The sequence below is a fragment of the Podarcis erhardii genome (genome assembly GCF_964252035.2).
Source record: "Podarcis erhardii genome assembly, chromosome: 14".
Lineage (NCBI taxonomy): Eukaryota > Metazoa > Chordata > Lepidosauria > Squamata > Lacertidae > Podarcis > Podarcis erhardii.
This window is the reverse complement of record NC_138503.1, coordinates 14,078,727-14,091,557: the sequence shown is the minus strand read 5'-3', so window position 1 is coordinate 14,091,557 and position 12,831 is coordinate 14,078,727. Positions and strand designations below refer to the sequence as shown.

The 12,831-nt window shown below is 38.6% G+C and overlaps 1 protein-coding gene across 3 annotated transcripts in view; it reads left to right on the top strand.

Moving 5' to 3' along the window:
• The window catches only part of CEP152 (centrosomal protein 152), a 49,307-nt gene that overhangs the window by 12,193 nt on the left and 24,283 nt on the right, over positions 1 to 12,831 (top strand). For all 3 annotated transcript variants that reach the window (XM_081838662.1, XM_081838661.1, XM_081838663.1), the window contains 6 exons: positions 666 to 806; positions 1,485 to 1,624; positions 2,287 to 2,487; positions 4,303 to 4,450; positions 9,637 to 9,728; positions 11,948 to 12,099. In XM_081838662.1, coding sequence (XP_081694788.1) covers positions 666 to 806; positions 1,485 to 1,624; positions 2,287 to 2,487; positions 4,303 to 4,450; positions 9,637 to 9,728; positions 11,948 to 12,099 — 874 coding nt within the window. The remainder of the gene's footprint in view (positions 1 to 665; positions 807 to 1,484; positions 1,625 to 2,286; positions 2,488 to 4,302; positions 4,451 to 9,636; positions 9,729 to 11,947; positions 12,100 to 12,831) is intronic.

The window sequence follows — 12,831 nt, the reverse complement described above, 5'->3', positions numbered from 1 at the left end:
AGGCTCTGGTAGTTGCTGCAGTGATTGGCTCACTATTTGCCAGCAGAACAAAAAATCAGCCACATCTTGAAGGGGCCTTCTCTTGCAGATAAATCAGCCAGCCATGAACACACCCTTCAAGCAAGCTGCTCACAACAAGCCTCACAAGACACACACTCAGACCGCCCCACCCTTGATCTTGTGGAAGGCTCTCTGCCTTTCCATCATATGATTTGTGTAAGATTCATAAACAAAAACTGAATGGGAACTAGGAAGGAAGAAGTCTATATGAATGGTCAAATTGCAGACAGCCACAGAGCTATTGCCTGGTGGGTTGAGTTCCCTCAATTTATTTTAGTAATTAATATACCACTTAAATGCCAGAATGTTGTAGGTAAAGTTGCTTGCCCAGCAGCTGTGGGACAGCAAAGACTTCATTTGTGGGGTTTTTGGAGTTTAAATATTCGGATCCCTGCATATAAGCTTCATAGTTGGCTCTGCCATCTAATCGGGGTGGGGGTGGGAATCAAAAGGAGAAGCAAAGATGCATTTGGCAAAACTTCTGATATTTTTATCAAGATATAATTATCCCTCCATTAAAAAACTATATGGCCATATTTATATTAGTTGAGGAAAGCATACATATTTTAATATCTGATGTTTGGAATTTGTATCTGAATTCACAGATTCTCCAGACAACATGCAGATTCTGCAACTTCAGGTTCTTAATAAAGCAAAAGGAAGAAAACTGGAAGAACTTAATAACCAGCTGGAAGAAAGAGCCCAGCAGATTAGGTATCTGTCTCATCAGCTTGCAATTGTAAAAGGTAAATCTCTTTGCCTTGGGGAGGCAGAGTTTTGGTTTGGTTTGTGAGAATTCTAGCTCCCTTAGAAATAAAATATTTTCTTCTCTGGCAGTGGTGGGGGGCCCCCTGTCCGTAGGCCAGATTAGATCCAGAAGGAATCCTGATTTGGAATTTGAGGCTGTTTTCCCCAATTCACTCCCACTTGGGATTATTGACCAAGATCACTTGCATTCTTGGCAGAATGTGTTAGAAGTTTGGGAAATAACAGAGATAAAATGCCAAAAGGGCAGTAAGAGGGCCAGATATGCAAGAGTTAATATTGAAGTGCCTATTACAAATAATAAACAAGGCAGCACACTGTTATTTTGCTACAATTTATTGTCCGAACTGTATTTTGTGTGTTCATTAAATTAAAACTACACCAATCTGGACCCTAAAATTAAATTACTTCATTAGAGACAAATTGTGTGTTCATTCTTTCCATGCTGATCACTACATTTGTATTAATGTTTACAATTGTGTGTGAGCAGGGACTGACGATTTCAGGGGGAGGGAACAGGATTCAACCAGTGGGCAAGATAGTTTGGTCTCCCCACCATCCATGGGTCATTTTGACAGGTAGACATTGTAGTCCTTTTCCCCACCCCCTCAAACTTAATCTAGCAGTTTTAAATATTTTTCTTTCTTTTTTAAAAAAAGATGAAAAAGATGGCATGTGTCTCAGTCTCCAGGAAAGCCAAAAACTCCATCAAAATGCCAAAGAAAGGGAAATTCAGCTTGAAGGCCAAATAAAAGCTTTAGAAACACAAATTCAGACACTAGCTGCCAACGAGGAGCAGGTACGGTAACTATTACAATTCTCATGGTTATTAAAGATTTACCAAAGTACTGCAACATTTCAGAATTTTGTTGGTGATGTCATGAAGAAAAGTGAGCCATCACCCATATATAGTAGGACTCAACTGGATTAGGATTGTTTGGAAAGATATCAGAGATACTAAAAGGGGAATTACAGGATACAGCCTGCAACTAAATCCAATTATAATGTTGTTAGATCATATTAAGCAGCAGATAAAGAACAATCAAAGGGTTCTTGTATCTCATTGTTGATAGCAGCTCAGATAATGTTTGGTAGCAAAATCTTGGAGAAACAGTAATCATCCTGAAATTAATCAGTGACTAAGAAAAGTGTGTGACATCATGGTCTTGAAGAAAACTACATGCTGTAAATTGCTTTGGGAAAGAAGTATGCAAACACATTTCCAAGCAAAACTGGCCTTTTAGTATATATTAGCATTTTTAAAAACTTGATTATTATGGATATTCTTAGCCGAATATAGTTGCACAATACTTGCTTCATAACATAATATGGCATTCTATTTAAGAAGTTGAATACTTTGTAACCAGAGAATTGATGTCAATAATTTTATTTTTTTAAAGGTGCTAGAGAATCATTTTGAACTAACACATGTTCCTGTTTGATTTTTGTTTGTTTTTGTAGCTGATCAAACAATCTAAAGTTGCAGAAGTTGCAATGGAAACCATGCAGCAGCAGCTCCTGGAACTTCGACGCTCTGACACCCTCCAGCGTGCAAGAGAGCAGCATGAGGCGATCGTTACAGCACTCAAACAGAAACATGAAGAACAAGCCTTGTCTTTGCAGCAGAAACTGGATGCTAGGAATATAGCATTTCAGGAGCAGGTCAGATTGAGGTTTACAATATTGAAAATATCACACAGAGGGCATGAAAAGTTGCGATGTTCTGCTTTTTCCATCTGACAATGATTCTAAATACCAACTCTCCATTTAAAAATACACTTGGAAGGGAAGCATACAGAATGCATATAAACTACAAAACCACAGAGCTCAGTTGTCTTCAGTGGCTTTCTCCTTTATTTTAGAAATTGAAACAGATGGTGGTAACTATCCTCACTCCTTTGACTTCCAGTCATGGACCTGTTTTGACAAGATTCTGTAATGCTGAAGATCTAATTCAGCAAATGATTCTTAAAAATCTGTGGATCACTTGACTTCAAATTGTTTATACTCCAGCTTTCTTTCCTGCCCCACCACACCTAGAAGCACAGCCATTTTTTCTCTTTTTAAAGTGGGCTGCAGTTTCCCAGGGTCACCACCAGAGGCCCCTGAAGGACAATGCTCTTAACGTTGATAAATGTCAATTATCAAAAGCATCCATCTTTGGGACTGGTTCATACTTCCCCACCTTCATTTTTATTTACTAAAGAAGTGATTTAAAACCTTAAAGAGACTTTACCGACTGACATAACAAAAAATATGAAATCTGAGAAGGGGTGGTCTAAACTTAAAAAAAAAAAAAGCTTTAGGCACTCCTTTTAATCTTTTTCTGTTCCTGCCTCTTTCTATAGCCACATGAGGAAAAAAGCCACCCTCCTGGCTGAGTGCTGGAGGCACCATTTTGAAGGATGTGGCTGAAAAGAAAGTTGATTCATCCCACAAAAAGCTCAAGAGGCAATAGCAATAACTCTATGAGTAGCTTCATATATCAAGCCAGGAGCAAGCTATCCTTGTAACAGCTCCTTTAAGAAACCACAGTTTATTGGACTAAGTTTGTGATACCTGAACCATCCTAAAGTGTTGTTTTAATTTTTATTTTCCTTCCCCCTCCCTCCCTCCCTTTAAAAAAAATTCACTAGTGATGCAGATTATATGATGTATATTGGACCTGTGCAAAGATATTCTGGAAAATATGCAAAATATGATTGGATATAATATACCATTGTGTCTGACCCAAAAAAGAATTTACATCTTAAAATAATAATAACAATCAGAACATGGTAATTTGGTGGTGAATTGCTAATTGAAGCAAAAATGTTAATAGCAGCCAAATGACATACTTAAGGAATCTCAACTGAAGGAGAGTGGATTAATAATTAAAAAAAATGGTATCTGGTCATGATGTCTACACTTACTGTGATGAGAAAAAAATCAGAGCAAAAACCAGCTTGAGAGAACTTGGTTCCCCTTAAAATCAATTATGAAGAAGAACTATAGTTTGGAACTATTTAAACTTTTCCACTGCTGGTATAAATCTGAGATCCAGAAGATGAATTAGATAGCTTACAATGGAATGGAAAAAAACCAAAATGTCTATACATTTTTTTCAGTTGTTGTGTTATTTAATTGAGAATATGTAAATAGTTTTATGTTTCTGTGTTCCACCCCCCCCAACCCAATTGTGAAGTATGGATGATTTTAATATTAAACTTGATTGGGAACAATGTAGCCTATATGGACACCCATTCTGCTGTTTGTTTGTGTTGCTTGCTGTTTGTGTTCAAAGACATTTCTCTTTAAGCTTTTGATTCTATTGCTTAGCTGTTTTGCCTCTTTTATACTCTTGTTCTGTGATGCTGCTTTTAGTTTGGTAATTGTGTTTTAATGTAAGCTTATTTGAGTCCATTTTGGAGGGGGAAAGTGGCATAAATTTTTTGTTTAGGTATTGATTGGAAACTTTTGATACAATTCTTTTATCAGTCAGAACTTTGCTGCCATCTAAAGGAACATGTGAAACAACTTGAAAGAACTCTTGAGGAAAGCAAAATGGAAAAAAATGAAATTATCAGTCGGCTCTCAAGAAGTCTAGAAGAAAGCCAAAACCAGTGTGCAAATCTGCTGCAGACAGGTTTGTCATATTTGCATTGTTTTGGCGGCAAACATGAATGAAGATCTGCTCAAGTTTTGAATAGGTGTTTGCCTGAAAAATCATAATAGTCTCAAAACAGTAGCCTTTAGACTATAACTAGGTGCAGATGAAGAAACCATTTGTCAGTTCCTTCGGGACAATAGCTTAATGCTATTCTTAAGTATCAGCTGAGCATGATAGTTATCGGGGGGTTTTTGGGGTTTTTTTATTGAGAGTTTTTTTAATACAATAAAGAGAGAAAAACAGCATAAGCAAAAAACAAACAAAAAAGAAAAACAAACAAAATTTAGCATCGAGTAATAACCAACTTTTCTTCATTTTTGGACTTCCTCACGTCTCTCGCTCCTACTTTCCAAATTTATAAAACTTTAACCAGCAATTTATCACCTTATTTCCATTCTTATTGTACACATTTCCAATATTTTGTCCCTAACTTTGAATATTTTTATCTAGGTCTTAAATATCTAATTTTACCATAATATTTATTCAAAATTTATTTTTCTCATAAACTTCACTCATTCTCATAGTCTTTTCACCAAACTTTATGGTGCCCTGTTATTTTCAAATCCCTCATCCTTCTTAACACTCGTATAATTTACAGTGTTTTTGTAGGTAGTCCTTGAATTTCTTCCAATCCTCTTCCACTGCTTCCTCTCCCAGGTCTCAGATTCTGCCAGTCATTTCTGCTAGCTCCATGTAGTCCATCAGTTGCATCTGCCATTCTTCCAGCGTGGGCAAATCTTGAGTTTTCCAATATTTAGCGACAAGTATCCTTGCTGCTGTTGTTGCATACATAAAAAATGTTCGATCATTCTTTAACACCCTCTGGCCAACAATGCCCAAAAGGAAGGCCTCTGGTTTCTTAGGGAAGGTATACTTAAATACCTTTTTCAGCTCATTATATATCATTTCCCAGAAGGCCTTAACCCTGGGGCAGGTCCACCAGACGTGAAAGAACGTTCCTTCAGTTTCCTTACATTTCCAACACTTATTGTCTGACAGGTGATATATTTTTGCTAGCTTGACTGGGGTCATGTACCACCTATATAACATTTTCATAATGTTTTCTTTCAAAGCATTACATGCCATAAACTTCATACCGGTGGTCCATAACTTTTCCCAGTCAGCAAACATGATATTATACCCAATGTCCTGTGCCCACTTTATCATAGCTGATTTAACCGTTTCATCCTGTGTATTCCACCTCAGCAACAAGTTATACATTCTTGAAAGTACCTTAGTCTTAGGTTCTAACAGTTCTGTTTCCAGTTTCGATTTTTCCACCTGGAATCCTAACTTTTTATCCAATTTAAAAGCCTCTTTAATCTGAGCGTAATGTAACCAATCTCGCACTTTATCTTTTAGTTTCTCCAAACTCTGCAATCTCCAGTTGTCTCCATCTCTTTCTAGTATTTCCCAGTATTTCGGCCATTTGACCTCCATATTGGGTCTTTTCACAGCTTTAGCTTCCATAGGTGATAGCCACCTTGGGGTCTTATTTTCTAATAAGTCTTTATATTTTCTCCAGACATTAAACACTGCTTTCCTTACAATATGGTTCTTGAAATTCTTGTGAATCTTAACCTTGTCATACCACAGATATGCATGCCATCCAAAAGCATTGTTAAATCCTTCCAAGTCTAGCACATCAGTGTTTTCAAGAAGCAGCCAGTCTTTCAGCCAGCAAAAAGCTGCTGATTCATAATACAACCTTAAGTCTGGCAGGGCAAACCCCCCTCTTTCTTTAGCATCAGTTAATATTTTAAACTTAATTCTGGGCTTTTTGCCCTTCCAGACAAATTTAGAGATATCTCTTTGCCACCTCCCGAAACACTCCATTTTATCCACAATCTGTAAAGTCTGAAAAAGAAACCGCATCCTTGGCAGTACATTCATTTTTATAGCAGCAATTCGGCCCAACAAGGAAAGTTTCAGTCTTGACCAACTTTCTAAATCTCTCTTAATTTCTGACCAGCACTTTTCATAATTGTCCTTAAATAAACTCAGATTTTTTGCTGTTATGTTCACCCCTAGATATTTTACTTTTTTAACCACGTTTAACTCTGTCTCCTTCTGAAACCTTTCTGACTCTGAAACTGTCAAATTTTTCTCCAATACCTTAGTTTTTTGCTTGTTTAATTTAAAACCCGCCACCCGACCAAAGTCTTGAATTAATTGTAATGCCCTTTTCGTACTAGATTCTGGCTCCTGTAGGGTCAAAACTAGGTCATCTGCGAAAGCCTTAAGTTTGTACTGTTTCGCTCCGACCTGAATTCCTTCCACCAACCGGTCCCCTCTAATCATATTCAAGAGCACCTCCAGGACCGAAATGAATAACAGTGGGGAAATAGGGCAACCTTGTCGTGTTCCTTTTTCAATTTTAAACTCTTCTGTCACCACATTGTTAACTATCAGTTTAGCCTTTTGTTCTGAGTATATTGCATCTATCCCATTTTCAAATCCCCGTCCCACTCCCATCCCTTCCAGGTTTTTCTTCATAAACTTCCAAGAAATGTTGTCAAAGGCCTTCTCCGCATCTATAAATATTAACACTGCTCTAGTATTAATATTTGTTTGCAGAAGTTCCAAAATGTCAATAATGTTGCTTGTATTAACAGACAAATGTCTTCCTGGGAGAAAGCCTGCCTGGTCTTTATGAATCACTTCACTTAAAACCTTTTTATATCTGTTTGCTAAAATGTCTGCAAAAATTTTGTAATCCACATTTAGAAGGGAAATGGGGCGGTAATTCTTAAGTTGTGTCTTTTCCAATTCTGATTTAGGTATCAATGTGATGAAGGCTTCTCTCCACTTTTCCAGTGCTTTCTTCCCCTCCATAATCTCATTGCAAACCTCCATTAGTGGGTGTATCAAATAGTCTTTCAGTATCTTATAATATTTGGAGGTAAGCCCATCTGGTCCTGGAGACTTGCCCAGTTGCATATTCTGAATGGCAACTTCAATCTCTTGTCGTGTTATTTTACAGTTCAGGATTGATCTATTTTCTTGCGACAACCTTGGTAGTCCATTTTTTATCAAAAATTGTTCTATCTCAGCCTCATTTTGCGGCCCTTGAGTGTATAATTGTTTAAAGTATCTCTGGAAACACTTCCTTATCTCCACAGGGTTCTGAATATTTCTTCCTTCAGTCTCTAGGTTGGTGATTGTGTTTAATTTTTGTCTCTTTTTCAACTGCCATGCTAGCAGTTTTCCACATTTATTTGCCGAGTCGAATGATCTTTGTTTCATTAACTTAACTTTCCACTCCACCTCCTGATTTATCAATTTGGAGTATTGTGCTTGGTAAAATTTAATTTCTTTCAAAATCTCCTTTGACTTCGGTTTTGATCTTAACTTCTTCTCACATTCTTTGATTTTCTCCAAAATCTTGTCTTATCTTCTCATTTTGTGCTCTTTTCTTTACAGCGTTCTGTTGTATCAGAAACCCCCTCATAACCGCCTTACTTGCGTCCCAGATGGTTCTTTTTTCCACCGTGGTGTTCAAATTTATCTCGAAGTAGTCCTTCAGAACTTTTTGGGCCTTTTTGGTAATCTCCTGATCTCTAAATAGACTGTCATTCATCTTCCATCTAAAGGAGCCGGTTGGGATTAGTCTCATGTCCATCTTTACAGCATTATGGTCGGAGCAGGTCTTTGGGCAGATTTCCACCTTTCTCGTCTTAGGTGCCAGACCTCTAGTTATCCATATTTGGTCGATTCTTGTCCATGTCAGTTGGGCTTCAGAAAAGAATGTTCCCTCTCTTCCCAGTTATCGGTTTTTGAATTTGTTTCTGAGGATCTCCAGGTTTCCTCAATGGAAACAGCAACTACAACAGAGCCCTGGTAACCTGTGTATTTGACATCGCAGAAAGCTGTTGATTCACAGCTGCAAGTGATTAATGGGCACATTCTAGGAATACATTCTTTGTTTGTGTAGGGCAGGGGTAGTCAACCTTTTTATACCTACTGCCCACTAATGCATCTTTCTTGATGGTAACATTTCCTTACCGCCCACCAGTGCTCGGTCGAAGGAGGATTCAGCTTGTGCCGTAGAACCCCCTACCGCCCACCTAGAATCCTGAAACACCCACTAGTGGGCAGTAGGGACTAGGTTGACAACCACTGGTGTAGGGTGAAAAGTTGGCCCAACAAGCTTACCTAGCGAATCCTACAAACACTATACATGCTGCGCCCTAGAATCCTCTGAAAAACACTTAGGATTCCGTGGCAAATGTACAGGTATTCCTTGGCCAACAAATCAGTGGTAAAAAGAGTTATTTGAGAGGTAGGAATTAAGAAAGCCCCTCATATGTAAATAATCCTGGATTGCTCATACATTACGACGAAGCTCATATAGCACTTTTTTTTGCTTAGAGTGTCATCCTAAAAAAGCGACTAGATCAGATACCTAGGTGGCATAGGTGGTGAGAGGCCTCTTGCAAGGAGAAAGATGGAAAGTTTCAGTAGAATAAAACTTCCTTTTAAGCGAACCTTGCGTAACAAGGTAAATAAGTGATGATGAGTGTGGCAAGTGATACTTAAGTGACATAAGCCCTGCCAACTCCACACTGAAAAATATTCCTGCTGGCTAAAGAAATACTGTGAAATGCCTCTGTAAGTGACATTAAAGATACCACTGTATACATTTAGACATCTTGTTCCTTAAAAAACCCCCCAAAACTTAACTATTTTACCAAGCCAACCTTGTTCATCCTGTTTTTTTTGGCAGAGTTTCACAGTTTCCTTCAGCTTCAGGCAAGCTAAAGAAAAGCAAACATTGGACATGTCTTATGTACTCATCATTACTTTTATTTTAAAGTGCAAGGAAAAACTCAAAGGAAATAAAGCTGCCACAGTCTCAAATGCTGGAAAAGATTTTTTTAAAAAAAACAACAACCTGAGAACTTGAGTACCTTCCATTCACATAGGGCCATAATGTCCACATCCTCTCTGTAGTAGAAAAATCCAGCGTTTCAGTGCATCTTTAAAAGGGTACATTTAAAAATGCTGCTACCTGATTATTGCTTTTAATTTGAGTTATTAATGTATATTCTTCTTAATGCCAAAATAGACCTTAGTCAAGGTCACTTGATACCCCCCCCCCCCCGCCTCTGCTGTTCTTACCATATACTCACGATATATTAATTCCAGCTCTTTCTCTTCAGGTTTGGTAAAGGAGACCAATCAGTTACGCATGCAGCTTCAGCAAGCCCAGTCTGTCCAGCTGATAAGCAATGAAATGAATAAGGCTCTGCAGGTTAGTTTATTATCCTGTTTAAATACCGTATTTTTTTTGCTCTATAAGACTCACTTTTTCCCTCCTAAAAAGTAAGGGGAAATGTGTGTGCGTCTTATGGAGCGAATGCAGGCTGCGCAGCTATCCCAGAAGCCAGAACAGCAAGAGGGATTGCTGCTTTCACTGCGCAGCGATCCCTCTTGCTGTTCTGGCTTCTGAGATTCAGAATATTTTTTTTCTTGTTTTCCTCCTCCAAAAACTAGGTGTGTCTTGTGGTATGGTGCGTCTTATAGAGCGAGAAATACGGTACTTTACGATTTTGGCCTGGGCACTATTTCAAGGTGCTTACCTACTAAGCTCTAAGCTGCATGGGGTCCAAATACCTGAAAAAAACACTTTACACTATACCAGCCTAGCTATGTCTTCAGGTGTCCAAGGGTGGCTCTTCTCAAAACTATCTTTACTGGATATGTGATAACAGGGGAAAGAGCCTTCTCTCTTATGGTGCCTTGTTTGTGGAACACTCTCTCCATGGTAGTGCACCTGGCAGTAGCCTTGAAATGCTTTTGTTGCCAGGTCTAAACCTTCACTGATTTCCCAAGCTTTTTATGCTGCATTCTATGCTTGTCTGCCCATATGTTGCAGTTTGCTGCCCTGATATTTTTTAATGGTTTATAAACATTCTAAAAAAAATAGTATGTTGGTGTTTGCCGAGATCATTGCGATGTTGGAGACTAGACTGAAAGGTTTATTTTTACTGTCACTAATTTCAGCAGTCCTAAATGAATTTAGGACTTGCTGTTGAACTCATTGAGGATTACAACAGAGTAAATATGCGTGGGCTTCCCCCCCCCCCCGCAAGTGTGCAAAATACAGAGTAATCCTTATCTCATGTATTCTTTCATCACACCATAAGATTGATTCATTTTATTGGTGGAGGATGATGTAGGCAGACATGACAAAAGGCTACCCCATGCATTCATTGTGAACTGGAGCTTTAGCCTACTTTAAAATTTCCTTTATATTTACCGTATTTCCTAGTGGAAAAATGGCACTTAATGACATATCTGTAGTGAGAAGTGTGCTGCCATTAAGAATATGAATGAATGAAGTTTTATTACCCATCAAAGATATCTGTGCACACTATAGGGTTACCTCTTGCATTCAACCCATCTTAATAAAATCCAGGAATCAAAGGAGTCTTTCCACTAGGCATTTGCCCCGAATTCTTGGAGACAGTGTCATTGAGTGTCACACCTGGATTCTTCCAGGAATCAGTCGGTTGTAATAGACAGCACTCAGACACTTCCAGAATAAAGTGGCCCAATGAATGTCTGTCAGTCCCTGAAGCTGTTTCATTGATAAAGTAAATTCCTTTGATCAGACACTACCTGGTTCCCAACATGGGGGAAGGGTATGACAATAATATATATATATCTTACCAGTGTCACTTCATTTGGCTTACAGATCATCATTGTCATATATAGGTATTTTAAGAAATTAAACAGATGCTTAACTGCACACTCAGCTGTGACTACAGTTGTCAAAGGTGGTGTGGTTGCTCGAGAGCAAACAGGCAAGACTCCAACCTGTCTTTTCCAGGCTTTGTTCTTAGTGCAAAACTATTTACAGTGAAGAGCGTCTCAAGTCCATGTCTGGCTCAGTCGCTAGCAGAATCTGGGAGTGGTCGGTCATTGTACCTCTCCCAGCATAACAGTCACGTGACCCCAAACCTTCTCCTCGCCTCCCTGCACCGAAATCTACTGCACAGAATGGGTCTGGTAAAGGGGTATTTCCCTCCTCTCCGGTTTGCTCAGGCTCCATGTTGAGTCTCTCCCTAGCATCCCCTGGTCCCACCACTTCCTCTCCACTGAAGGTGGGGCTTTCCTCCTTGCCAGAGGAGGAACTGCTTCGCAAGATCTTCGGTTCCCTATAACACAACTGTCCTTCCGCCTCTGAGCTGATGGCAGTTCCCTGACAACAGTCAACAACCATTTTGCCAGGGGTTCCATTCCCGGACCCTGTACCCAGCATGTATAAGTGAGTCCTGCTCCTGTTCCACCCTTTTAGTGACTTGTTTCATGACATTTTTTGTTATTTCTGGGTTTGGTGCTGTGTGCAATTGTGCATCTTTTGGACGCACATTAATTGGTCATAATAATTGGTTAAATGTTAGCAGGCCTATATTCCTAACCTATTCTGGATTTGTTTATCTTCCACCCTACCCCCCTGTATTTTAGGAAGAGTTAAAGGAACTTAAAGAAGAATTGGTTTTATATGAATCTGCTGCGAAACATGGTGTGTTTCTCAGTGACCCAGGTGGAGAATTGAATGTAGACGTGACTGATTCTTATGTAGATTTGGGTATTAAAAAGAAAACTGGACTTAACAGGTACTGGGTGAACAGCTTTCTAATCTGAAAATGACTAATACTGAAATGTCCAAATAGTATCATATCTCCCTATTATGTTTTAAAATTTTAAATCTCACTTTCACATGGGGCTTGCAGTAGTCTGCTATCCAAGGGACTGTTCAAGTCCATATCTACTTAACTTTAGTAATTCTGAAGAATTAGTTGTTGTCTTCCCATTCCCTGGATGTAGGAAACTTCCCTTTACCTGGACCCCTAAAATTATTCCCCTTATTAATGTACCTGTGTGATACATGTTTTTGTTACATATTTAAAGTGTACTTTTAGGTAAAATACAACAGTTACTGCTTTCTATTCGTCTTTCTTGTGTAGATAATTACCAAAGTAGCAGTGGTTTTCATAAGAAGAGAATGGACTTGTAATAGTTGTGTTTAAGATTGATGTAAAGATACAGTGTAAACCTTCATTAGTAAATTTAAGGCTGCAATGTAGTGTGGTGTTAAGTCTTTGTTTTTAAGCCAACATAGAAATACGCAAGCTGAAGGTGTACCGCTTGAGCTATATTTGTGGTGGTAGAACCCAAAATTTAGGGCAAGTTTATTTGGTAGAACCCAAAATTTAGGGCAAGTTTATTTGGTAGAACCAAAAATTTAGGGCAAGTTTGTTTGGTCTTGTTTGTTTTGCAATTTATAAGCCACTTCTTGGGTAAGCCCTCAAGCAGCATATGATAAAATAAAAATAACAGTAAAACAA